The sequence below is a fragment of the Delphinapterus leucas genome, chromosome 10, assembly GCF_059928025.1.
Source record: "Delphinapterus leucas isolate spDelLeu-1000000601 "Yukka" chromosome 10, BTC_Dleu_Yukka2, whole genome shotgun sequence".
Classification (NCBI taxonomy): domain Eukaryota; kingdom Metazoa; phylum Chordata; class Mammalia; order Artiodactyla; family Monodontidae; genus Delphinapterus; species Delphinapterus leucas.
The window spans coordinates 53,163,511-53,189,355 of record NC_143138.1 but is presented as its reverse complement, the minus strand read 5'-3'; the positions used below and the strand labels follow the sequence as shown (position 1 = coordinate 53,189,355).

The 25,845-nt window shown below is 45.0% G+C and overlaps 1 protein-coding gene across 2 annotated transcripts in view; it reads left to right on the top strand.

Annotated features, from left to right (window-relative positions):
• GLB1 (galactosidase beta 1) overlaps positions 1–25,845 on the top strand; it is a 115,983-nt gene that overhangs the window by 59,151 nt on the left and 30,987 nt on the right. For both annotated transcript variants that reach the window (XM_089918980.1, XM_030764115.2), the window contains exons 11-15: positions 2,354–2,428; positions 5,176–5,265; positions 8,577–8,690; positions 10,315–10,446; positions 12,349–12,588. In XM_089918980.1, the coding sequence (XP_089775106.1) occupies positions 2,354–2,428; positions 5,176–5,265; positions 8,577–8,690; positions 10,315–10,446; positions 12,349–12,588 (651 nt within the window). The remainder of the gene's footprint in view (positions 1–2,353; positions 2,429–5,175; positions 5,266–8,576; positions 8,691–10,314; positions 10,447–12,348; positions 12,589–25,845) is intronic.

The window sequence follows — 25,845 nt, the reverse complement described above, 5'->3', positions numbered from 1 at the left end:
GTACCAGTCTTTAGGAAGTTACTTGAGATTTCTCTAGTGAAATGAGGAAGTCATGAGAGTCTAGAAACAGGAGGGAAAAGCCAGAAGAATAATGAAGGTGAATCCTGGACTCTCAGGGAATTTGCTGGTGGTCCAGTGGTTAGGACTCGGCGCTTTCACTGCTGTGGGCCCAGGTTCAATCCCTGGTCAGGGAATCAAGATACCACAAGCCATGCGGCGGGACAATAAATAAATAAATAAAATATAAAAGTTTAAAAAAAATCCTTGACTGTCAAGCCTTGGAGCAGGAAGACTGAGGGTTCCAGTAGGAAGTTTTCTAGGGGGGGAAAAGAGTGGTGGGAGAAACTTGATACCGTCTCTGGAAATTTGGAACAACCTAAAGAGGTGTTAACCTAACGGCAGACAAGAAAAAAGAAAGCAATTAGAAACCCCAGGGAAAAGAAGAGAAAAAAATCATCTACAAGGAAAGAGAACATGCCATCCCAGTACATATTCGCCACTTAGCTGTGCAGAGAGCAATATTTATATAATTATAATAATGTGAGCATTGGTGATTTTTTTTTTTTTTTGGCTGTGTTGGGTCTTCGTTGCTGCATGAAGGCTTTCTTTTTAGTTGCAGCGAGTGGGGGCTACTCTTTGTTGTGGTGCACAGGCCTCTCATTAAGGTGGCTTCTCTTGTTTCAGAGCACAGGCTCTAGGTGTGAGGGCTTCAGTAGTTGTGGCCCATGGGCTCAGTAGTTGTGGCTCACGGGCTCTAGAGCACAGGCTCAGTAGTTGTGGCACATGGGCTTAGTTGCTCCGCGGCATGTGGGATCTTCCTGGACCAGGGCTTGAACCCGTGTCCCCTGCATTGGCAGGCGGATTCTTAACCACTGCACCACCAGGGAAGCCCTGATTTTTAATTTAGAGTCAATGTACACTTGAAGGGAGGACTTATGGCTATAGACTAGACCTTTAACCTTGACAATGTAAAAAGTAAAGTTGATGGTTTGGAGGTGGGAGTGGAGAGGAGAGCTCAGCAAAGCGTGCAGATAGCCTTATCTTTAAATGTGTGGACACAAGGGATGTCTTAGTTGGTTAGAACTGAGATATAAGTATATGATATTATTTAAAGCTACAAATTCAACCAGTAGAGAAAGTGAAAATGACATAGCCACATTGGTAAGAAAGGGAGATACCCAGAAGAGTACAGCTGAGCTAAATCCCATGTATTAAAGAAATCAATAATCATGCTTTAAATTGACTGAACAAGAAATAGCAGATGAGTATATTATTTAGAGACTAAAAGAAGCAAAAATTGGAAGAATTAAATGATTTTAAAATGGTTTCCTCTGAAGAACAGAACTAAGAGAATAGTGAGTCAGGAGACTATCGCTTTTTACTATAGCAGTGTTTTATCCTCTTCTTTTTTACTACTTTTAAAAAGGGAAGCAGAGAGAGCAAGAGAGAGGAAGGAAGGAAGGAAGGAAGGAAGGAAGGGAGAAAGGAGGAAAGAAAGAACTGTAAGGATCCTGACAGATCATAATACAACCTACTTGGAGATTCCAGATGGACATAGACGTTTTTAAGACCTGGGAATTACACCCATACCTTCTGATGTTAATATAAATTGTGTGTGTGACTCTGTGTGTGTACATATTTAATATTTTATTTAGAAAATAAAATATTTTTATTTTCTAAATTTTTTTATTTAAAAATAATTTCAAGCTTACAGAAAAGTTTCAAGACTAAGAATATTACAAAGAACACTTGTATATTCCACACCAAGATTGACCCCTGTCAACATTTCACTCTATTTGCGTCATCATTTGCCCCTCGCCAAGCCCGTGTGTTCCCTAAACCTCTGGAGGGTTGCAGACATCAGGACCCTTTACCCCTAAATACTTGAGTGTGTATTTTGTAAGAATAGGCAGGAATATGCTCTTATATAACCACAGCAAATTTAACATTGACACAAAACTTTAATCTACCAATGAGATTTAATCTGCAAATACCATCTTTTCCTACTGTAAACTCCCTCCCTTCAGAGTCCGTTTTACCATGTACCTTTTTCCTTTTCTCCTCCACTTCAATCTTCTGCTGTCACCTTTATTCTACTTGTTTTTGCTTTCGGTTTGAAGTCTTTTGTTCTATAATTATTTGAATGATTCCTGGAGCTTAAAGAACAGACATACAAAGATATACACTTAGATTCTGTTTGGGGGAGAGTTTTTGGTTCCTTTGCCTTTCCAAAAATCACTGGCACTGTTGTTTGACTCTTTGACCCTCCTTTTGAAACATGAATTGTATAGATATCTTTCTGAGAGTTTAACAGCTGTTTTTCTTTTCTGTTTTTTTCCACTCTGGTTTATAGTTTGAAAAAGTACCTGAAGGCCCTATCCCTCCATCCACACCGAAGTTTGCATATGGAAAAGTTGGTCTGAAAAAGGTAAGAAAAAACAAAATGACAGAAACATTGAGAGTGAGGAAGTGGAATTCAGCAGTTGTGAGTGAAAGCGTTATGCTGGGGAATCGGTTCGTTATTTTTCTGTGAACTTGTTTTCTGTGAGACTGATGGGGTGGATGATGTTTCTGGGAAAACGGGGACACGGGAGGTGAGAGACTCTGTGTGCATGTTGACAGGGTGAGCACATGGGGCACGAGCGGGCATTCTTAGATCATTTTGGTTCCATTATCCATGTCAAAAGCAGCACTAGGAGCCCTTGTGGGAATAACGTGCACCTTATTGTTATGGCTGGTGATGTTCTTTTCTATAATTCACCTTTCTCAAAGGGGGTTCTCAAAAGGCACAGACATTAACCCTCAATTATACACTCCCCTCCATCTCAAAATTATGTCCTCGTGGCTTGTGGCTTATATGGTAATTGGGACATCAGGGGGGAAAGCTAGAAATGAATCATAAATATGAGTGAAGACCATTTTATTCTAGGGAAAGAGACAAAGAAGTGAGGTTTCATTTGATAGGAGTGACGTAGCCCAAATCAATTTGTTTTGACCATCTGTGTCTTCAGGTTTTCCCCTCTGATAATCCGTAACTCCTACATGGGTTAACTCACAAGGAAAAAAAGTTACATATTTCTTAAGAATCTTGATAATTCTAAAATAGCATCATAAGTTTTTATCTTTAAGCAAAATACCAAACATGATTGTATAATTTTTCCATTCATGAAGCCCTTTGATATATTATTCGTTGGTTGAGCTCTTGTAACATTTTCCACCTAGTGTCGGATAGGTGTGTTATGATCTACAAAGAATGTGGTCTCTCTGCCTGATAGGAATCTTGCTTTAGATTAACCAAACTTTAATCACACTTGTAAAGGGAGTATCTTCTACTTCTTCATTGCTACTACTACTTAAGGAAAGGGTTGGTTTGAGTCTTTTTAAAAACTTTTTAAATTTTTGGCTGTGCTGGGTCTTCATTGATGCGCGTGGGCTTTCTCTAGTTGTGGCGAGCAGGGGCTACTCTTCGTTGCGGAGCATGACCTTCTCATTGTGGTGGCTTCTCTTGTTGCGGAGCACGGGCTCTAGGGTGCATGGGCTTCAGTAGTTGTGGCGCACGGGCTTAGTTGCTCTGCGGCATGTGGGATCTTCCCGGACCAGGGATCAGACCTGTGTCCCCTGCATTAGCAGGCGATTCTTTTTTTTGTGTGGTACGCGGGCCTCTCACTGTTGTGGCCTCTCCCATTGCAGAGCACAGGCTCTGGACGCACAGGCTCCGGACGCGCAGGCTCAGCGGCCATGGCTCATGGGCCCAGCCGCTCCGCGGCATGCGGGATCTTCCCGGACTGGGGCACAAACCCGTGTCCCCTGCATCGGCAGGTGGACTCTCAACCACTGAGCCACCAGGGAAGCCCTTGGCAGGCGATTCTTAACCACTGTGCCACCAGGGAAGTTCCAGTTTATGTCTTTACAGAGCTGTGAAAATTTTATTTTTATGCAACAGAAAATAACTGCAAATGTTTCAAACAACAACATTGCTAAAACATAGCTACCTTAGTACCAGAGCACATTTTGTTTACCAGGAAGGAAAATTGTGAGACCAGAAACTAAATGTATACAATTGAAGATAGCAAATCGGCATATAACTAAATGAAGTTTAAGTAGAACATAGTTATATAGGATAAAAGCTTTCACCATGAGTTGAGTTCCTTTAGTTGTCCAAGTGGGAGAGCACCCACTCAGCTGAATTGATGGATTCCTGACCGGGGCTTCCCTGGTGGCGCAGTGGTTGAGAGTCCGCCTGTCGATGCAGGGGACATGGGTTCGTGCCCCGGTCTGGGAAGATCCCACATGCTGCGGAGCGGCTGGGCCCTTGAGCCACGGCCGCTGAGCCTGCACGTCCAGAGCCTGTGCTCCGCAACGGGAGAGGCCACAGCAGTGAGAGGCCTGCGTACCTAAAAAAAAAAAAAAAAAAAAAAAAAAAATTCCTGACCAGTATCGTATTAGGGAAAGCCCTGGGTTTGGAGCCAAACCTAACTGCAAATCCTGTCTGCGCCTTGATTCAAGTGAGCTGCTCTGAGCCCCATTTCTTCTTTACTAAAAAGGGACCATAATGCCTGCTTTTCCCGGTGTTGTGAGGATTCAGTGAGGTATGCGGGTAAAGTGATGTCTCCCCTGGAGGCAGCCAGAGCTTATAGCCATTATCATTGTTGTTATTGCATCAGAATAAACACCATGAGCTGCAAGAATACACAATTATAAGTATGAATTGAGTGTCTACCTTGTGCTGGCATTGGAGGTAAGCTCAGTACAGACCCTGCCCTTAAGGAGCTGACAGTCAGCAAGGACAGCAGTGGTATAAACAACTGGAAAGTGATACAGGCGTGGGAAACATGCTGCAGACCAATTCAGAGGAGGGCACAGTTGGAGCTACTTCATTGGGAGTGGTGGGAAGGCTTTACGGAGCTTTGGTTTTCATGCATTTTAAGGGCCTTTCATATACAGGAGGTTGTGTTTGCAGATAGGTATGTTTGAAACTATTTTTAAGTTTATCATCCGTTAATTTTCATCCAGAGTTAAGGAATAGATGGAATTGATTGAAGGTGACTGGGGGACAGCACTAAGTAGAATTTGAACCATTTCAATTTATTTAGGGGTTGGTCAATGACGTTATTCTCTACTGTGATTACCAGGGAGGGGTGACAGTGAGTGAATGCTGCTTTTGTTTCTTTTCAGTTAAAGACAGTGGAGGAAGCTCTCGACATTCTGTGTCCCTCTGGACCCGTAAAAAGCGTTTATCCCTTGACATTTATCCAGGTGAAACAGGTAGGCCTTCAAAGGTAATGCTTCACCTTTTTTCTACTTGCAAAAATGTGCTTTCTGCACTGCCTGTTCTGAACACAGAGACCAAAACGGTAAGTAGATAAATCAGACCCCACATAAATTAACCATGGATCTCCACGCTCTCTTTAGTTCTAAGTACTACATGGTGAGCTGATCTTTCCTGTGTTTTCCCCCCATTTCTTATTATCAGATAGGTCGTAGCTCAACCTGCTTCAGCAAAATTCTGTACAAGCTATAAATTGAGTATATTTAGGACATAATTAATCTTTCTTATAAGGTATCAGAGGAAAACCACTATTTTATTACTCAAAAAAGACAATTATTTGTCCTTAGCTCAAAGGTAGAAGGACTGTGTTCTTAATAGGTTAGGTTATTAGAGATTCTTTTTCCTGCTTTTGAAGAGAACAAGAACAGTACATCGTGTGTGTGTGTGTGTGTGTGTGTGTGTGTTTAATCTCCAGGCCACAGCCCCATCTTTATTGTAAAAGTTTCCCCCAACTTTTTATTTTGGAAAACTTGCCAGAATAGTACAACAAACACCCGTAAAGCTTTCACCTGGATTCACCAAGTGTTAACAGTTACTTCACTTGCTTTATCTTTCTCTGTGTGTATACGCAGTCAACTGCTTTTTTTTCAGCAGTTTGAGGTAGTTGTCAACATCATGACACTTCACCTTTAAATATTACAGCATATATTTTTAAAAAGGACATTATCCTACACGACCATAAATAATGATCACCCTTAAGAAATTTAGCATTGGGACTTCCCTGGTGGCACAGTGGTTAAGAATCCACCTGCCAATGCAGGGGACACGGGTTCTAGCCCTGGTCCGGGAAGATCCCACATGCCACGGTGCAACAAAGCCCACGAGCCACAACTACTGAGCCCGTGTGCCTAGAGCCTGTGCTCCGCAACGAGAAGCCACCGCAACGAGAAGTCCGCACACTGCAACAGAGAGTAGCCCCAGCTCACCACAACTAGAGAAAGCCCGCACAGCAACGAAGACCCAACGCAGCCAAAATTTTAAAATAAATAAATAAATAAATTTATTTTTAAAAAAAGAAAGAAATTGAGCATTGATACAATCTTTTTTTTTTTTTTTTTTTTTGCGGGCCTCTCACTGTTGTGGCCTCTCCCGTTGTGGAGCACAGGCTCTGGACGCGCAGGCCCAGCGGCCATGGCTTACGGGCCCAGCCGCTCCGCGGCATGTGGGATCCTCCCGGACCGGGGCACGAACCCGTGTCCCCTGCATCGGCAGGCGAACTCTCAACCACTGCGCCACCAGGGAAGCCCTGATACAATCTTATTATCTTATACACATTCCAAAGTCAGGTAGCCCTGGTCATTACAATGGTGTCCTTTATAGCTTAACTTTTTTTCAGTCCAGTTTCCAGTTCATGATCACACATTGTCTTCTTTCAGTCCAGTTTCCAGTTCATGATCACACACTGTCTTCTTTCCTCTGAAACGGTTCCTGAGTCTTTTTTTCTTTCTCTCGTGACATGGACATGTGTGAAGAGGTCAGCCCAGTTTTGTATACGGCCCCTCACTGGTTAGATTCAGTGAAACATTTTTGGCGCAAACGTGACAGTGGTGATGTGTTCTTCTCAGGGCACCATTTCAGGATGCCCATGAGGTCACTTTTTGCCTTTGGTTCAATGTTCAGTTTGATCACTTAGGATCTCAGCCCTGTTTTTTGAAATGGAAAGTTATCTCGGCCCTCCTTTCTGACTTCCGGGAGAGATCACCTTCTTGAGGGAATAATAGCACATCTGATCTCACTTTAACGTATTTTGCCTCCAGTTACTATTGTTATACTTGTGATTTCACTCCAACAGCACTGCTTTGTGATAAATAAAAATGAATAATTAAGCTCCCCACCCCACACTTTTTCATCAGGGTTGGGTAGGTTCTTTCTCTGGTTCTAACACACACTGACTGTACATCCACGTTTTCATCTACCTGTCTTCTCCACCTAGTAGGGTCTGAGCACATCAGACAAGACACAACACAGAGCAGTAGGAACCTGGGAAGTGAATCCCAGGTTCATGTGTAGACACCGGCAGCCCTTGTTCTTCCTCAGACCCCTTCTGCTCTCTCATCTCTGGCCAAGGCAGTGCTCTCAGATCGGGTGGGGCTCCTGGGCCCTGGCTGTTTCAGATCTGAGACAAGCCCATAGAAGATTTATTTCCAGCAAACCCTTTGGCGGGCACAGCTGCAGGGATTGGGGTGCAGCCCTGGTACCCCTGCAGCTGCCCCCCACCCCACCCCCAGAGGCCTCAGCTTTGCCTTTGCAGGGAGCATCTCAGCTTCTGCTCCCCTCCCGGAAACCCCTGGCTAAGTTTTCCTCGGCCTCTGAGTTAGGACTCACCACTTTGGTACTTTCAAAAGATAAAAACAAGAGAGAGATGGAGATTTGGAGTCTGGGAGGGAGGCATCCTTGCACTTGAAGGTTTGGCTGGCGACAGCAATAGCATTTCTTGAGTTCAGCACTTTCCTGCAACACAGGAGCGTGTGTTAGCGGTTTCCTTCCACTCCTGCAAGGCATCTCTCCACTTACCTGGGGTGCACTTTCTTGCTTTTGGGCCCGGAGGAGTAGGGAACTTTGTCTCTGTTCCCTGCTGGATTTCCATTTGGGCTCTCTTGTATGACTCAGGATTTATCCACCTCCCCCAGCTAATGGCCACAGCAGGAAGCCACGAACCGAGGCTGATGGTTGGGGCCTTCCTTTCGGACCAGGGATCCCAGCTCTCAAAGTACTTACTGACTTAGGGACAGGTTACACCCCCATCTCTGTCGGTTTCCCTCGTGCCTCCACTTTAAACAGTTTCTGATTGACTCTTGTTTTGTATGTTAGAGCGGATTTAGCCCAAGAATCTGGAGAATGTTTTACCGAGCATTCTGTTGCCGTTTGCCTTTTGTTGTTGTCTTTGGTTCTGGTTTTTGAGGTAACAGAAATAACTTTGGGATATATATGATGGGATCCCCCTGAGTGATTCTGGGCAAATCACTTAACACATTCCAGGGCCCAGTTCCCTCTTGTGGGAGGGGAGGTGACATTTGACAAAACACTCTTCAGGCTTCCTTGCAGTTCGCTGCTGTGATAGTTTTATTCTATGACCCGAAGATTGAAGCCGGCTCCCTTCTCTCAGATGGAATTTTTGCCGAGGCTGGGGAAGCATTTCATTCCTCTGGTTTTAGAAATGTCACTTTCACACAGATCGAGGGTCACCAAGTTCTCCTAACGTGAATGGCAAGAGTGATGTCTTTTTCTTGCATCCTTCTCTAACCAGTACTTTGGGTTTGTGCTGTACCGAACAACACTTCCTCAAGACTGCAGCGACCCAACACCCCTCTCTTCGCCCTTCAATGGCGTCCATGATCGGGCCTACGTCTCTGTGGATGGGGTAAGAATTCTCTCTGTACTTGTGGGTCTGCCCCCACGGGAGAGGGGGTTTGTGGTTGCACTTGGTAACATGACAGTCAAGGCCGTTGCTGCCTTTCCATCCTCAGGCTCTACCCCTCCTCGTGATGCCCCTTAGCTCTGCCCCTTGCTTGCTGTTGTAGCCTCACCTGTGCTCTGTCTACCTGAGATACACCCCCTCACCCATCCGAACCGCAGGACTGTGCTTAAGGCCCCACCTCCTCGGAAAGCTTCCTGGTTGCCCCAAATCCAGGGCCATCCCCTCTGACTGACCATGTGTGTCACCCATGTCTTCTTTGCTCCTGGAGGGCAGGGTCCGTTTGTACACCCCAGATGACTCATTTAACTGTGGGTCTTCATTACATGAGAAATTATATTGTGTAGGATTGTTCATGATAATTAGAGCTAAAAGACACAAAGGCTTTGGTTTTGTAGCAAAGTAAAGATAACATTTTAGGATTTCCCTTCCTCTCACTGAAACAATCATGTGAAAAAAAACACATGAAGAGATTTTTCCTAACCAAGAAAACTTGTTCAGAAAGTTTTAACTGAAAACATCTCCATTCTGTTGTCATTAGCGGCTTTAATTTCAGTGGCAGCAAGTGTCAGACATTATGTGTATACTGGCAGCACTTTCCAAAATCTCAACCTGGGGGTTGTCTTAGTGAATTACAGTCATTTTTTTTTTTTTCATCTTGCATTTAACAAAACTAGGAATATGTTGCTGCTAAAATACCTGTTGTTTCCCCTCATTTTATTATTTCATCTTTGTGGTTAACGCATCATGTCAGGTATTTTGAAGTGAGACTATTCCACCTAACTCACTGATTTTATCTCGTTTGTCTGACTCTGTCTCCTCTCTCCATGGTGTTTAGAAGCTACTTTTTGTGACTGCCTTTTTGCTGTGAGAACGTGAAGAGGTTCCTGTATTAGGAATCTTCCCCTGCAATTTTTGCCTCTATCCCCTTTCTGTTAAAAATAGATACACAGGCTACTCAACACTCTGTTATAACCTATATGGGAAAAGAATATGAGAAAGAATACATACGTATGTATGTATAACTGAACCACTTTGCTGTACACCTGAAACGAACACAATGTTGTAAATCAACTACATCCCAATATAAAATAAAAACTTAATTTAAAAAATAAATAAAGGACTTTCCTGGTGGTCCAGTGGTTAGGACTCCGAGCTTCCACTGCAGAGGGCGCAGGTTCGATCCCTGGTCAGGGAACCAAGATCCCACATGCCGTGCAGTGGGGCCAAAAAATAAAAAAACAAAAAATAAGATAAAAATAAAAAATAATAATAAATACAAAATTTAAAAATAAAAATAGATGCACAACAAAACATCCCAGAGCTAAGGAAACCAGCCTTGCCCCTTCCTTGCTGGGAGCTGAGCCTGCTGACCTTCTTGTGCAGAAAGCAGTGATTTCTGGAACGTGGGCATCTGGCCAGTAACTTGGGCAAAGGAGCCATCAGAGCATTTCCTCCCAAGTCCGGTGACACTTCCAGGCAGGAAAATGAGTGCTGAACTAACTGAGCGGGCTGCCTCTCTGCTGACCCTCCCACCCTAGTTAATTCTCATTTGGCATTGAACTGACAGGTCCCCCACGGAGTCCTTGAGCGAAATATTGTGATCACCCTGAACATAACAGGGAAAGCTGGAGCCACCCTGGACCTCCTGGTGGAGAACATGGGGCGTGTGAACTACGGCAGTTCTATCAACGATTTTAAGGTAGGCGTAGCTTCCCTGTTAGGAGTGAGGTTCAAAGGTTGACCTGTGCCTAAGCCACTAGGGAAGTTTCTGTAAATCCATTTAAAAACTCTCCCACATACACTCTTTCCCTCCAGCCCTGTTCACATAGAAGTAATTTTTAAAAGCACACCCACCTTTCCGTATTTGATGAGTGAACCTACCCTGATTTGTTTTGCAACCTAGAAGTTGGGTTATTTTGAAGAACTGTTTTCCTCTGCAGGTGATGAGAAAGTTGAGCTTTGCAAACAGAAGCCTTCCTTTGCGTTTGAATTCAGTCACCCCTTAGTAAGAAACAGGAGGAGAAAGCCACTGCACCATGCTTTTCCTTTGCTTAAAAAACCCACTGAGGTCGCAAAAGGCACTCCCTTGCCAACAAAGCCAGCTTAGCATCTGGTCTGCTCTGTTTTATGGATGTGGATGAACCAGGACAAACTCTTGAATTGCAGAGAACCTTTCCCTTGGTGCACTGCCTCTCACTTCTGTTGGTTAGTCTGTGCCTAGGTGTCTAGTCCAAATACATTTTTCTAATGTACATTTTGAGAGCATTATTCAGCAAACATTTGTGCAGTTCATGCTCTGTGCACATGCTCCGTGAGGCGCTTTGGGGGATGCAAGGATGTTGAGATATAGACTACCCCGTGGGTAGCTCACCATCTGCTAGAGGAGGGAAGTCTTCACTGAGGGAATGATGGCACCACCCACTCTAGGAGAGGACAGGTGTCTGGGGCTATTTCCTGACCCTCCTGGTGACACCTCGGAGGCAAGGCAATGACACTCTTAGGGAATAGCTATACAGGGGCCACTTTTGTCTCCAGTAGAAATGTCCCTGTTACAGTCCTTGTGCTCAGGCTGTAATTAGTGGCCTTCCTGCTTGGCTGTCACAGGCCATGCTGACCTATAGAGTGATGGGGACTCTTATGAGGTGTCTAAGTCCCCAGGACCCAGCAAAGAGCCTGGCACACAGCTGCCTTGTTAATGCCTATTGAATTACTAATTGGACAATTGAGGCTTGATATTGAGAAGTGTCCTGGGACTAATTTGGAATCCCACTGGGTTGGAGAAGTTCCCCTCATAAAAGGCTGGGAAGAGGGACTTCCCTGGTGGCACAGTGGTTAAGAATCTGCCTGCCAATGCAGAGGACACAGGTTCGAGCCCTGATCCGGGAAGATCCCACATGCTGTGGACCAACTTACCCGTGCACCACAACTGCTGAGCCTGCGCTCTGGAGCCCGCGAGCCACAGCTACTGAAGCCCGTGCACCTAGAGCCCGTGCTTCGCAATAAGAGAAGCCACCACAGTGAGAAGCCTGCACACCACAATGAAAAGTAGCCCCCACTCCCTGCAACTAGAGAGAGCCTGCGCACAGCAATGAAGACCCAACACAGCCAATAATTAATTAATTAATTAATTTTTAAAAAGGCTGGGAAGAGAAAGCCAGATAAACCATTAGCAAAGGCTTCGATGCAGTGGCTGGTGCCATGGACACCCCAGGCCCCTGCCCCTGCTGGACAAATAGAGCAACTTCAGAATGTGAGTCTGAGGCTCCCTATCATCATCACGGCCCTTTCTATCCTTTTACAGTGGGCTGGATGTTCTTTTGCATCCCCCCCTCCACTCACTCTCTCATCTTCAAATTCCATCATTTCCTCCATTCTAGCAATGTCTCTGAATCAAACACTGAAGATTGGGGATTTGGGATCAAAAGCTCTGGCCTCAAGCCAGATCTGTCACTTTGATGTACACACCGTTTGAGTCCGCATATACTGTTTGTGTTTCATATCCCAGTTTGCTTTTCCCAGGAATTCAGGGCTGGAACACAGAGTCACTTAAAGCCAACCTCCACCCCCACCCCCAGCTCATTGCTCTGTTTCTCCTTTACAGGGTCTTATTTCTAACCTGACCCTTGATTCCAATATCCTCACCGACTGGGAGATCTTCCCACTGGACATGGAGGATGCAGTACGCAGCCACCTGGGGACCTGGGATGGCCATGACAGCGGCTGTGCCCACAGCCCATCTGACTACACACTCCCGGCCTTTTATGTGGCTAATTTCTCTATTCCCAGTGGGATCCCAGACTTGCCCCAGGACACCTTTATCCAGTTTTCCGGATGGACCAAGGTATGTGTCTTCATGGGAAGTGTTTGAATTCAGGCCTCAGACGTCTGGTTTTCAGTCTCTGATTGAGAATCAAAAAGAGCTGCTAATGGGATGCTGTGTGAGTCTGAGAGTGGAGGTTTTTCTATGGAAGTTTACCCATTTCTCAGGAGCAGGACCATGGCAGATCTTTGAAGATGCAATGGTCAGCATGAAGGTACACCATCTACCCCATTTTCATTGACTGACAACTTCCTTTAGAAACTTCCTCCTTCCTCTAAGAAAAATCATAGTCCCCTTGGAAAGTGCCTAGGAGGAGCCCTTCTTCTTTATCCTGAAGAAAATCTGGCCCAGGCAAAGGGGTGAATATCTGGGGAACCTGTTTTCTCTTGCCCATGCCTAACTCTATACTCTCAGAACACCCCCACCTCCGCGTGAAAGTGCCCCTGTGCCCTGGGGGCATCCACCACTGTCTGTACGATCCTCAGCTCTCCCTTGGCCACTTTACTGCCTGCTCACTCTCCTTTATTCTTTGAAGACATCAGCATGTCTTCTTTCACCATTGTCTTCTCCACTTCAAGTCCTGTTTTCATCCTAGATGCCCTTATCATGACTCAGTTATTCATTCAACAAATATTTAGTGGCCACTGTTACCAAGAGTGGGTCTAATTGCTTGCTGCTCTAAAACCAATAAAGAGGCAAGGTTGGTGGAAAGGATGGTTTGCTTTATTTTGGTTGCCAGCAATTGGGGGTGGGGAGGACAGACTCCTGCCCAAAGGCTGACTCCCCCCCACCCCCAATCAGCAGGCAAGAGCTTTTATAGGTGGACGGAGGGGGCTACATATAGAAACAGCACAGTCAGCCTGACAGTCATATTGAAATTGGTCCTGCAGTGGTCTGACCACCTTCATCTTGACTGTTTTAAGTACACTTAATCTTCAGCTCCAGGGTCAGTTTGTTACCATTTCCTTGAGGCCAGTTCTCTGAATTGTGGCAGCTTATGTGATGGCTACAGTTCTGGTCCTTGTGTAGTTAACTTCTTCCACCTGGTGGGGGTTTCAGTATCTATAAGACAGCTCACAGAACATGGCTCAGAATATTATCTATAGCCCTTGAGGAGGAACTAAAGTCCTTGACTTTGCTTAATGACTAAACTATTAATGTTTTGTCCTATTTGATTGTTTTCCTTTGCTTCTGTATTTTCCCACTTCTCTCATTAAACCTATCCTTTGGCTAAAGTTTTTCTACAAGACAAAAGGCAGGTGGAGGACATGGGGCGGGGGGAAGGACAATAGGGTTCTGCTCCATTTCAATCCCCCCTTTCCTTTGATACTCCCCAATCTTGATGAGGGACAGGTATAGAACAAGAAAGGGAATAAAGTTTTGGATAGAGAGATTAATCATAAACTTGGCAGAGGAACTTGGTTTTAGTTCCATTTCTGTTCCAATTTCCCCCAAATCTTTGAGGGAATGGGGTGACAACTGTTCTGGCTACTTCCTGCTGAAATGGGGCCTAGTCCTGCCTAATTTGGGGAATGGACACAGAGTTGGAAATAATTTCGTATTCCAAGCTTAGCATCAATATTTTGTATTATGAAAACATTGCCTCTGTCTTTGATTGCCTTGTCATAGTACCTGGACAAACATTTGAAAGTTAGTAGACATATTGCAATGAGGATAATAATCAAAATGGTTTTTTTTTAAAGATCAGCTTTTTAAATAAATTTATTCATTTTATTTATTTACTTTTGGCTGCTTTGGTTCTTTGTTGCTGTGCACGGCTTTCTCTAGTTGCAGCAAGTGGGGGCTGCTCTTTGTTGTGGTGAACAGGTTTCTCATTGCGGTGGCTTCTCTTGTGGCAGAGCACAGGCTCTAAGCATGCAGGCTTCAGTAGTTGTGGCATGCGGGCTCAGTAGTTGTGGCTCGCAGGCTCTAGATCACAGGCTCAGTAGTTGTGACCCACAGGCTTAGTTGCTCCACGGCATGTGGGATCTTCCCAGACCAGGGCTCGAACCTGTGTCCCCTGCATTGGCAGGCAGATTCTTAACCACTGCACCACCAGGGAAGCCCCAAAATGTATTTTTGTACTATTCTCTGAATGTATTTTTTTCCTTAATGGTTAAAGTGGATGTACAGTGTATGTTTAATAGGCCATAAACAGGCTGTTTGGTTAGCCTAAAGTTCAAATTAAATCAGGTATAAGACAGAATGACTTCCCCATACCTCAATATGTGAAATTTCTTCTATCATTTTCCCCTTTCAACTGTAAATAGAAAACATTGATAATCAATGTATTTTTCCAAGTTGCCATAGTGGCTCAGTTGCCTACTCTGGGTCCATTCATGTCCCTCAGTGCTAGACCTACTTTTTGTTTATATATTTGTCTAGTCATCTACATTGGGGAAAAACTAGTCAGACATAACAAACAAGTACAGAAAAGTCTGTTGATGGGGAAACAGTTTATAGGCTATACATTTTATCAGTTATACCCAGTCGTCACACAAACATTGTACATGTGCTTTAAGCAGTAAACTTAAAGCCAGCAGTGATACACATCATGAGTAGTTATACTCTGTGACAACTTCATTAAACTTTTTTTTCCATCCTGAACATTGGGGTCAGGAGTATAGTTAGAAGAACAACAGTAGCTTTCCATTAGAACTCTTCAAATTTCTTATCAATATTTCTCTCTGAGATTCCTCAGGGGCCCTCTGGAAAACTCAAAATTAGATAGATAAAGAAATTTACAATCTGTTTTCAAAAGCAGCTCAGTATTCCAGGAAAACGTTGTTCTCTTAACAGAGAGAAAACCAGATTCCCACCTTGTACCAGCTTACCGTTAATAACAAAATTCATTTACATAATTAAATTCAATCTAATCTTTTTTTTTTTTTTTTTTTTTTTGCGGTACACGGGCCTCTCACTGTTGTGGCCTCTCCCGCCGCGGCACACAGCCTCCGGATGTGCAGACCCAGTGGCCATGGCTCACAGGCCCAGCCGCTCCGCGGCACGTGGGATCCTCCCGGACCAGGGCACGAACCCGTGTCCCCTGCATCGGCAGGTGGACTCCCAACCACTGTGCCACCAGGGAAGCCCCAATCTACTCTTAATCGATCTTAACAATGTACAAAATTCTTTTCTCAAAATACCTTTTTTTACAAAAAAAGGATACTTTCTGTATCCATATTAATTTGTCCCTTATTTTTTTCCCATCCAGAAGCAACCAGCTTTAGGACAAAATTATTCTCCTTTTATCCCTCAACAAAGATATCTCCAGGGAATTCCCTGGCAGTCCAGTGATTAGGACTCCACGCTTCCACTGCAGGGGGCATAGGTTCAATCCCTGGTTGGGGAACTAAGATCCTGCATGCCACATGGCATGGCCAAAGGAAAAAAAACAGCAGAAAACAAAAATATCTCCATTTTTTATATTTTCTCTTGCCAACAACACACATCCTACTTGCTTTACATACTGAAATGTTTCCCTTATCATTTTTACATATTACAATTTTTAATCTTTTAAAACCTTGACAAAACTAAGAAACAAGTAATCGAACTGTTATAGCAGCATTTTCTGATTGGCAAACTTAAGAACATATTCCATAACCTCTAAAAACATACATTTTTTTCATGCACAATTTCTCTTTAATGTGGTACCAGATGTATGTTTAATACACCTTAGTCCTCTTTCCTCTCTTTTTTTTTCTTTTTTTTTTTTTTTTTTGGCTTGAAGTTCTACTAATTAACCCAAGGCTGAAGTCTCAGGCAAAGTGAGCTGTGTTTGTATTTCAAGGATGTGTTAAGAGTTAACTTCAAACTTTCTCCTAAGCATATTTTTGTTCTCTCAGGGTCAGAATTCTGAGGGGAAAAAAAAGTATTTATCAAGCTAGCTTTCTCTAACTGCATATAGAAAAATAACCAGTTTTGGAATTTCAAAAGAATTTCATCTTAACCAATTTTTTTCGGAGTTTGAAGAATACTGTTGGTGGCCACACGGTGTTTTAAGAAATCATCTTTCTTTTTCTTTAGTCACAGTGTCATAGCTAAAATCTTTCTAATGAACTGAACCTGAATTTCTCATTTTACAAAAGGCAACAAGAATACCAAAGACACAAATGGAATACACACTCACACACCAGAAGACAGAACTGTCGCAGATCCTCTGAGAGAATGACCAATACGGAGTCCCAAACAAACACTTTCCAACACAAATGGTCTTCAATGGTAGACACACATCAGAACCAATTGGCAAAATGCCCAAATGACACTCAGTGCTCACAAATGGTTCTCAACATCAGACACACATCAGAACCAATTGGCAAAATGCCCAAATAGCACCTCATGCTCAAAAGAGAAGTTTGCCCAGGTGCACACCAGTGAACTTACCTTGGTCTTGGAGCTCATCAGCTCGTCCAGAGGCATCTTTCTGTTCCACCAAGGAAAAGCGTACGTGGGCAGCCAGCGGCGAGCAGGGGAGAAACAGGGAGGATCCCCGAAACAAATGGTTTTGGCAGCTGCTAGGAACACCCCCAAATCCCCCTCTCAGGGCCAGCGAACCATGAGCCGTGGGCTCCTTGCAGCCAACCCGGTGCATCGTCATGGTGGCAGCTCTGCTGGAGAAAACTCCAAGGAGCCAGATATTGTGAGAGCGCAGCTTCACAATGGGAGCCAAAATCTGTTAGCAAAGGTGGGCCCAGCTGCTCACTGCTCAAAAGCCAATAAAGAGGCAAGGTTGGTGGAAAGGAAAGTTTGCTTTATTTCCAAGGCTGGCAAGTGGTGGGGAGGGCAGACTCCTGTCCAAAGCCGACTTCCCCCGCACTCCAACTGACAATCAGGGGGCTAGAGCTTTTATCGGTGGACGGAGGGGGCTACATGCAGAAACAGCACAGTCAGCTCTGACAGTTGTCTTGAAACTGGTCATCGGTGGTCTGACCACCATCATCTTGACTGTTTTAAATACACTTAATCTTCAGCTCCAGGGTCGGTTTGTAACCATTTCCTTGAGGCCAATTCTCTGAATTGTGGCAGCTTATGTGATGGCTACAGTCTGGTCCTCGTGTAGTTAACTTCTTCCACCTGGTGGAGATTTCAGTATCTATAAGACAGCTCACAGGACATGGCTCAGAATATTATCTATAGCCCTTGAGGAGGAACTAAAGGTCCTTTTTTTTTAACATTTTTTTAAGATTTGTTTATTATTTTTTAATTTATTTTTGGCTTGTGTTGGGTCTTAGTTGCGGTGCACAGGCTCTTCCTTGCTGCACGTGGGCTTCTGTCTAGTTGTGGTGCGCAGGCTCCAAGGCACGTGGGCTCTGTAGTTTGTGGCACACAGGCTCTCTAGTTGAGGCAAGTGAGCTCAGTAGTTGTGGCGCGTGGGCTTATTTGCCCTGTGGCGTGTGGGATTTTAGTTCCCTGACCAGATATCGAACCCGCGTCCCCTGCACTGTAAGGCGGATTCTTTACCGTTGGACCACCAGGGAAGTCCCAAACTAAAGGTCCTTGATTTTGCTTAATGACTGAACTATTATTGTTTTGTCCTATTTGATTGTTTTCCTTTGCTGCTGTATTTTTCTCACTTCTCTGATTAACCTTATCCTTTGGCTCAAATTTTTCTAGAGACAAAAGGTAGGCTGAGGACATGGTGGGGAAGGACCATAGGGTCTTGCTCCATTTCACTACTGTGTGCCCAAACTTTGTGCCAGGTGCTAATTATACAATAATGAATAGAACCAGATATGGTTCTTGCCCTCATGGAACTTAAAGTCTTGTTGGGGCAGCCAACCCAAATCATATAATCACCCAAATTAAATGATAGAACTGCAGCTGCAATGGGTGCTAAGAAGAGATATGGAGGTTGATAATAATTGGGCATTTGACCTTGTCAGGGAGGTCAGGGAAGCCTTACCTGGGGACATGATGCTTGACAGAGGTAGGAGTGTTGAATAGGAATTAACGTGGCAGAAAGGGGAGGGAAACATGCTCCAGGCAGAGGAGACAGCATGTGCAAAGGCCATGTGGTTAGAGGGGAAGGTGGCCAGTGTGAGGAACTGATAAAGGACTGAAATGTATGGAACACAGAGAAAAGGGAGTGTGGTTCAGAGAAGAGGCTAGAAAGCGGGTAGAGACCAGATCAGGACAGGCCAATTCAGCCATATTAAGGTTTGGTCTTTCTGTTGAGAATCACTGAAGCAGCAGAGAGACATGGCACGATTGTGATGTGATGAGCCTCTGTGACCCCAGGATGGGTTGGTTGAGGGTGCATGTGGATTCAGGGAAACTGTCTAGGAGGCTGGCCCATAGTTTCATTGAGAGACTGGGATGGTGGGAGCCAAGATAGAGATGACATCAACTATGTGAGAGATGTTTGAAGTTAAATTGGGAATTCCCTGGTGGTCCAGGGTTAGGACTCCACACTTTCACTGCCAAGGGCGTGGGTTCAGTCCCTGGTCAGGGAGCTAAGATCCTGCAAGCCACATGGTGCAGCCAAAAAAAAGAATAAAGTTAAATCAATAAGATGTAATGACAGATCGGATATAGGGATTTAAAAAGAAGGATGTATCAGATGACTCTGAGGTTCTAGGCTTGCAGCTGGGTAGATGGTACCATTTACTGAAAGAAGAAATTTCAGAAGAGGACTTGGGCTGGAAGAGCAAAATCATGAGTCTGGATGTGGACAGCTGAGTTAGAAATGCCTTGGAGAACAGTGGAGAGAAGGTACACAAGGAGGCTGTTGGATTTATGGGTGGGGATTCAGAGGAGGGATCTGGGCTGGGAACATACATATGAGATCATTTGTGTATGGATGGTTGTTGAAGACATGGGATAGATGAGGTCCTCTAAGGAGAGAGGATGAAGAAGGAAGAAAGGAAGACCTCAGACTGATCTTTGAGAGACACAAACATGACAGAAAGTGAGGAGGAGAGACCAAAAAATGAGAGGAGAACAACATTTATGCTGCCAAGAGGACAAGTGAGATGAAGACAGAAGCATCTCTGCTGGATTTAGCACCAGGGGGTCATGGGGACCCTCAGTAAGGGCTAAGGCAGCAGAGTGAAGCATTGCAAGCCAGATGGCCTTCTACTGAGGAGTGTAGGGGGAGGACATGAACACATGAATAAATACAGATACTTGAAGATAAACATTCTTCTTGAGAAGTTTAACTCTGAAGGAGAAGAGGAAAAAAATACTGGAAAAAAAGCTGGAAGAGACGATGCACATGGCATGTGTTTAATAAATGCCCTTTTATAATGTTTGCTTTTTACATGTTTATGGAAATATGTTTTCATGATGTTTGAAATATTTTCTAATTTCCCTTATTATCTCTTTGAACCATGGATTATTTAGAAGCGTGTTGTTTAATTTTCATATGTTTGTGCGTTTTTTAAAGCATATCTTATTTTTGATTTCTAATTTAATTCCTCTATAAAACTTCTGGAAGAAGGAGGAAAATCTTCATGATCTTGGGTGAGGCAAAGATGTCTTATATTTGACACCTAATACATGATCCTTAAAGGAAAAAATGGATAAATTGGACTTCATCAAAATTGAAAATGTTTTCCCTTCAAAAAACATTATTAAGAAAATGAAAATCCAAGCCACAGACTGGCAGAAAATGTTTTCAAATCATATATCTGACAAAGGACTTGATTTTAGAATATATAAAAATTCGTATAACTCAATAATAGGAAGACAACCAACCCAATCAAAAAATGGGCAAAGGACTTGCATGGATAGTTCAACGAAGAAGATATACAAATGGCTGATAAGTACGTGAAAAGATGCTTAATATTCAACATCATTAAGGAAGTACAAATCAACCACAATGAAATACCACTTTATACCCACTAGAATTGCTATAATAATGAAAGATGGACAAGAACAAATGTTGGCAAGGATGTAGAGAAATGGGAAACCTCCTACATTGCTAGTGGAAATGTAAAATGGTACAAACACTTTGGAACACAGTCTGGCAGCTTCTTCAAGGGTTAAATATAAAATTACCATAGGATTCATCAATTCTACTCCTAGGTAGAGACATAAAACATATGTGCACACAAAGACTTACATGCAAATATTCGTAGTAGCATTATCAAAATAACCAAGAATTGGAAATAATTCAAAATGTCCATCAACCGATGAATGGATAAATAAACTGTGCGATATCCGCACGATGGAATGGTATTCCACAGTAACAAGGAGCAGACTACTGATACAGGCTACAACGTGGATGAATCTGAAAAACATTATGCTAAGTAAAAGAAGCCATCATAGGAGGCCACATATTGTATGATCCCATTTGCACGAATCGTTCAGAAAAGGAAAATCTGTAGAGACAGAAAGTAAGTGAATGGTCACCTACGACTGAAGGTGGGACTAGAGAATGACTGCAAGTGGGTATGGGATTTCTTTTTGGGGTGATGGAAATGTCCCCAAATTAAATTGTGGTGATGGTTGCAAAATCTTCTTAAGTTTATTGAGACTCGGTTTATGGCTGAAGCATATTGTGTTTCTTGATGAATATAACTCCGGAATTTTAAACTCTACCATCCTCTCTCTGGCCACATATTTCTATCCCTCAAACTCTCATGCCTCCCAAGCCTACTCTTGGATCTCATGGATGACCTGAAGCTCCACCATTAAGGCCGCAGTTCTTCCCTATCCTGCGTAGACATCACCACCATTTTTTTTTTTTTTTTCCGGTACGCGGGCCTCTCACTGCTGTGGCCTCTCCCGTTGCGGAGCACAGGATCCGGACACGCAGGCTCAGCGGCCATGGCTCACGGGCCCAACTGCTCCGCGGCACGTGGGATCTTCCCGGACCGGAGCACGAACCCGTGTCCCCTGCATCGGCAGGCAGACTCTCAACCACTGCGCCACCAGGGAAGCCCAACCACCATTTTTTTAAGGGCCATCAATGCACTGACTCCCTTGCCCTTCCACTCTGTCTCCTTGATCATCCTCCACTGGGAGTGGGTCCACCATTGGCCTCTGCGGGTTCACCAGTAACTGAGCAGCCCTGGGGGAGCCACTCTGGCACATTTGTCAGGGCCACGTTCCCCTCACTCTCTCCAAACTCTGGCAGTCCCAAGTTGCCCAGCAGTCCTGGGCCTCTCTCTTCCCTGTCCCCAGCAGGCCTTTATGACCCTCATCATCCCCCTTAAACCACCTTCCTCTTCCCCACCCCCTCCGCTGAGGACTCACCCTCCTTGACACTATCAGGTGGGGCTCCTTTGTTCCTCAGTTTCCTGTCAGACTTACCTCTCTGCCTCCACCCTCGCTTCCTGCCCAGCGGCCTCTAGGAGGAAGTCTAAGCTCCAAATCCCCCTCCCACCTCTTTCCTCCAAGCCGAGGTCCTGTTCTCTTTCTCCTGCTGCATTTTGTCAGCCTTTCTGTCTTCTCTGCCAACTCCCGTGTTGCAGCCCAGAAGCGATATCCAGGGCCTCTGCGACCCAGAAACAGAACAAAGCCCTCCCCGGATCTTCCCACTGGAGCACAAGCAGGCTCGTTCTTGTTCTCTTGCTCCCTGCCCACCCCCGGTCCTTCCCCCCTTTTCCTCTTGGTGTCCTCTGTTCACGCTTTTTCATTCCCTCCCTCTGCCCACCGGGTCTTCACGACGTCAGGACTGGCATTAACTCCTATCTGAAACCTTCCTAGACCCTCAGTCCCCCTTGATCCACCTCGTGCCCCGCCTGGACTCAGCTCCGTGATGCTTCATCACTCAGGCTGGCGCTCTGGTTTCACCCACTGAGTCATAAGTTTCACGAGGGGCATTTCTTTAAGTGTCCAGATTATTCTGTGTCCTCCCTGGGCCTGGCTGCTCTGTAACTGCTTTCAGGTGGAAAGGGGGAGTTGCCTGTGTTGCTGGGTCCCTTGAAAGAAAGCACGTGAGAGGAGTGTAGGCCCTTGGGTGGTCCTGTTGGTGAAGAGGGGCTTGGCTGGTGCTCTGGGTACAGGGCCAAGGCCAATGAGAAGACGCAGCACAAACCATTGCTCACCAGGTGGTGTCAGTTTAGTGCCTTAAGAGAAACAACCTTCAGGAGATGCAAAGTAGAAAGAGAACATTATCTGTCACAGGGGTTATGAACAGGGCTAGGGGGCTCAGATGGAGCTTGAAACACACCTGAAAGATGGATGGTCCTTCATCGGAATAGGAGGCTTTGTCAAGGAGGGAATTTCAGGTGAAAGAATAGTAGATGCAAAAATGAAGAAATGGGGCCTCCCTGGTGGCGCAATGGTTGAGAGTCCACCTGCCGATGCAGGGGACGCGGGTTCGTGCCCCGGTCCGGGAGGATCCCACGTGCCGCGGAGCGGCTGGGCCCGTGAGCCATGGCCGCTGGGCCTGCGCATCCGGAGCCTGTGCTCCGCAGCAGGAGAGGCCACAGCGGTGAGAGGCCCACGTACCACAAAAAAAAAAAAAAATTAAAAATTAAAAAAATTTTAAAATGAAGAAATGGAGAAGCATAGGATGTTTTTGAGGTCAAGGGGTTTTGCCTTGGCCAGGTCATAGAAGTGTCACACCCAGGAGTTACTGACCCAGGAGTTTTGCTCGGCACTTAAGAGACATTATCTTCCTAATCATGAAAGGAGGCCCCTGTGGTAGGATGTCCTGATAGTGTCTCCAGTTTGCAGATGAGCAGGTCGAGGCTCAGAGACCTCAGTATCGTGTGTGAGGTACAGACATGGTGGTGGAAAGGCTCCCCAGCCCCAGGTCTGTCTGACTTGAAGGCCCACACGAGAAGGCAGGCAGCATGTACGGGGCCTCGAGGGCCAGCTGGGAGATTGTGCTAATTATCCAGGCAGAAGCTCTTTACTTACTTAGTCAGTCTGATGGATTTTCTGCACCGTCATGCTCGAAAAGTACGTGTACACACAATATTTATGAATGTGTCAAGGGGTTTGGAACCCCAGAAGCCCATCTAATTTATATGTCCGATCAAAAATGGGTACACAGGGCTTCCCTGGTGGCACAGTGGTTGAGGGGTCCGCCTGCCGATGCAGGGGACGCGGGTTCGTGCCCCGGTCCGGGAAGATCCCACATGCCGCAGAGCGGCTGGGCCCGTGAGTCATGGTTGCTGAGCCTGCATGTCCGGAGCCTGCGCCCTGCAGCGGGAGAGGCCACAGCAGTGAGAGGCCCGCGTACAGCAAAAAAAAAAAAAAAAAAAAGAGTACACAAATGTTCACAGCAGTAGTATCCAAAATTATCCAAAATCAACCAAAAGGTCGAAAAACCCAAATGCCCATCAGCTAATGAATGCATAAACAAAATCTGGTCTACTCACATAACGGAAAATTATTTGGCAATGAAAATAAATAAATAAATAAATAAATAAAATACTTATCGATGTTACAACATGGATGAGCCTTGAAAACATGTGCAGTGAAAAAAGCTAGTCACAAACCATACATACAGTATAATTGCATGTATATGAAATGTCCAGAACAGGGACTTTCCTGGAGGTTCAGTGGTTAGGACTCCACACTTCCACTGCAGGGCGCACAGGTTCCATCCCTGGTCGCAGAACTAAGATCCTGCATGCCGCACAACACAGCCAAAAAAGAAAAAGAAAAAAGAGAAAAGAAATGTCCAGAACAGGCAGATCTCTAGATATGGGAAGATCAGTGGTTGCCTAGAGCAGGGAGAAGGGGGTATTGAGGGGAGATGGGGAGTAAATACTAAAGATTGCAGCGTTTCTCTTCGGAGTGATAGTTGCATAGCTCTGTAGTAAACTAATAACCACTGAATTGTACACTTGAAATGAGGGAATTGTATGATATGTGAATTATAACTCAAGAAAGCTTTACACACACAGCTGCAAAAAGGCCCATCCACAGGCTTTGTGGACCTGGGTTGCACTGGCCTGAAGGTCAGAGGACATACGTCTTTCATACATAGGACAGAGCATGTGTGTTTTCTGTTATTTTCCAGCGAGCAGTGGTCCCTGTTGCCAAGGACAGTCCTGGGCCAGCTCCTGAGGTTCTGAATGACCAGCAGATGCAGAACAGACAGATCCCACTCCCAACAGGGCATGGAGTTCTGACTTGGGGAGAATGAGCACTTTGGCAGATCTGGGGGTGCGTTGGGGATGGACTGCCTGAAGCCTGGGCAGTTTCCAAGACTCTGCCTCCAGGCACTAACCCTGCTCCATCCATCTCCAGCAGGGAGGACCTGTCAGGCCCCTGTCCCAGCCTCTTGACTTATGCTATTCACTTGCTGTAGAGAAACTACCTTGATGGAGTGAATGAAGTCACTGATAAGGGTGATTCAGGAGATTAAAAAAATCACTTCTGATTACTCAGCCTTACTTAAGTCAGATGTGGATTTCTCGTTAAATGCCCAAATGTCAACCGGGATTTCAGTGGGAAGCGGTCAGGCATGTTTTGCTCCATCCCAGAGACACAGGCCAGCGCTTTGTCCGCACAGAGCTCTCGTCTGATGCAAACTCCCCGCAGTAGGCACTGTTCTTCAGTGCTCCAGCTGGGTCAGATGTGCCAGACCTAAGATGTCGTGCTCTGCCGCTGCAGTGACGTGTGTGCTGTTTATCTCTCCTTCAGATGCGTGTGGATAATCTCACATGAATATCCTGTGTAGCCTTCCTGCATTTTTTTTACCACTCGCAGTACATCTGGGTGGCTAGCAAAGCCTGGCAATGAGAGGGGTGGGATAACTTCCCGCTTTTCCTCTACCAGAATTAAGCTTTGAATGTTAAGAATCAACATAGAATACGGACAAAAAGCAATTTTATTCTTTAAAGGCAAACATTCCCTCTTTGAAGATGTAAAAAAAATCACAAAATAAAAGAATTTATAACAAAGAGCTGACAGAAATCCCTTCTATTTTGAGACTCTTTTTTTGCATCTTGCCTTTGAAATTTCCAGCTCTCTAATCAATTGGTCTTTCTGGTGACCAGGCCTATCCGGAGGCCTGGTCACCAGAAAGATGATGTGATTAGAGGGTTGGAACTTTCAGCCCCACCCCCAATCTCTAAAGCCAACATGGGGGACTGGAGATGGAATTCTATAAAAACTCTAGAACAATAAGATTCGGGGAGCTTCTGGGTTGGTGAAAACATTCAAGTGCTGGTTGGTACACCTGGGTGGGAGGTACACCTGGACAGGAGGTGCACCTGGAGAGGGCTGGGAGCTCAGCCACCCTCCTACCGTGCCCTATGAATCTTTTCCATCTGGCCATTCCTGAGTTGTAGCCTTTATAATAAGCCCATAAATATCTGTAAAATGTTTTTCTGTGTTCTGTGAGCCATTCTAGCAAACTATTGAACCTGA